At 54.1% G+C, this 1,106-nt stretch overlaps 1 protein-coding gene across 1 annotated transcript; it reads left to right on the forward strand.

Moving 5' to 3' along the window:
• Nucleotides 1-208: 208 nt before the first annotated feature.
• On the forward strand, nucleotides 209-964 carry TEOVI_000482400 (rRNA processing protein, putative; the record flags this gene model as incomplete). Its single annotated transcript, XM_067221098.1, has 1 exon — nucleotides 209-964. The coding sequence occupies one exon, from the start codon at nucleotides 209-211 to the stop codon at nucleotides 962-964; it is 756 nt and encodes a 251-aa protein (XP_067077199.1).
• Between the last annotated feature and the right edge of the window lie 142 nt (nucleotides 965-1,106).

The following is a 1,106-nucleotide window of genomic DNA, read 5'->3' on the forward strand; positions in this document are numbered from 1 at the left end:
CATCACCATGTACTCCCTTCACTCCTCGGCCACCGCCACTCACGATGGTACTGCTCAAGAATGGGTGAAATCAACTTCTTTGAACTGGACGCTGAATTGGCTACGTAGTTTTTTTTCCCCTTCTAATGTCCTGGTCGCCGCGACCACTTTTTTTTTCAGATCAAGTCTTCCCTCTGTTCGTTGACACACTCGAAGGTTAGAAGAAGTGATGCCAGTGTACGATGTGGCCGTCAGTAAGAGCAAGAAAAGGAAGCTCAGCACTGATGGGGTTGACCCTCCTCCAGTGCGGGGGGAAGAGCGGCGCCGAGTGGAAAAACAGGTTGAGACGGCACCCGCCGACAATAGGGAAGGAAATGGGAATGCTGAACGACTCACCACTGTTGAGTTCAGTGAGCCGGCACAATGGGTAGAGAGAATGGCTCTTACGTCGACAAAGCCGTTGCCTTCTGACCTGAACGCCGACGATGACCCGAAACGTGAGGAAGCCTTCATTCAACAGGCATTGCTCTCGGTTGTGCGTGGTATATCGCTACTCGAGGCGGGAGACGTTCCTTGGAAGCGCCCCGACGACTACTATGCCGAAATGTTCAAAGATGACGTGCAGATGAGTCGCATCGCATCTGCAATGGAGAAGTCGAAGGCCCGAATTGAGGAGCGCGCCCACCGGCGTGCTATGAAGGACCAGAAGAAGTATGGCAAAGAGGTCCAGGCGGAGGTTCTTCGCCAACGCGCCAAGTACAAGCGCGACATGGGGGCTCGCATAAGCGAGTGGCGCCGTAAAAGGAAAGGAAATGAGGACTTGGACGACATTCTCAATGCTGATGAGACGACTAGCGGCTCAAAGGGGAGAGGAGCTGCGAGAGGGGTACGTGGCGGGGGCACAACTCGGGCCCCTCGGCAGAAGAATCTACGACCAGGAGGTGTGAAGCGTCGTCCTGGTAAGAACGCACGACGGAGGCGCTAATACATGCGATAGGGCCTGGGTCGAGTAGGAAAGAGGAGGAAAGGAAGCTCCCTCACCACTTTTCTTTTCCTCAATTAAGTGCTTTGTGACGTTATTTGTTCTCGATTAACAAGTGTGCAGCTGTAAGTAGGGTGGGGGGGGG

This window comes from Trypanosoma equiperdum (genome assembly GCF_001457755.1).
Source record: "Trypanosoma equiperdum strain OVI genome assembly, contig: ctg_1318, whole genome shotgun sequence".
NCBI classification, from domain to species: domain Eukaryota; phylum Euglenozoa; class Kinetoplastea; order Trypanosomatida; family Trypanosomatidae; genus Trypanosoma; species Trypanosoma equiperdum.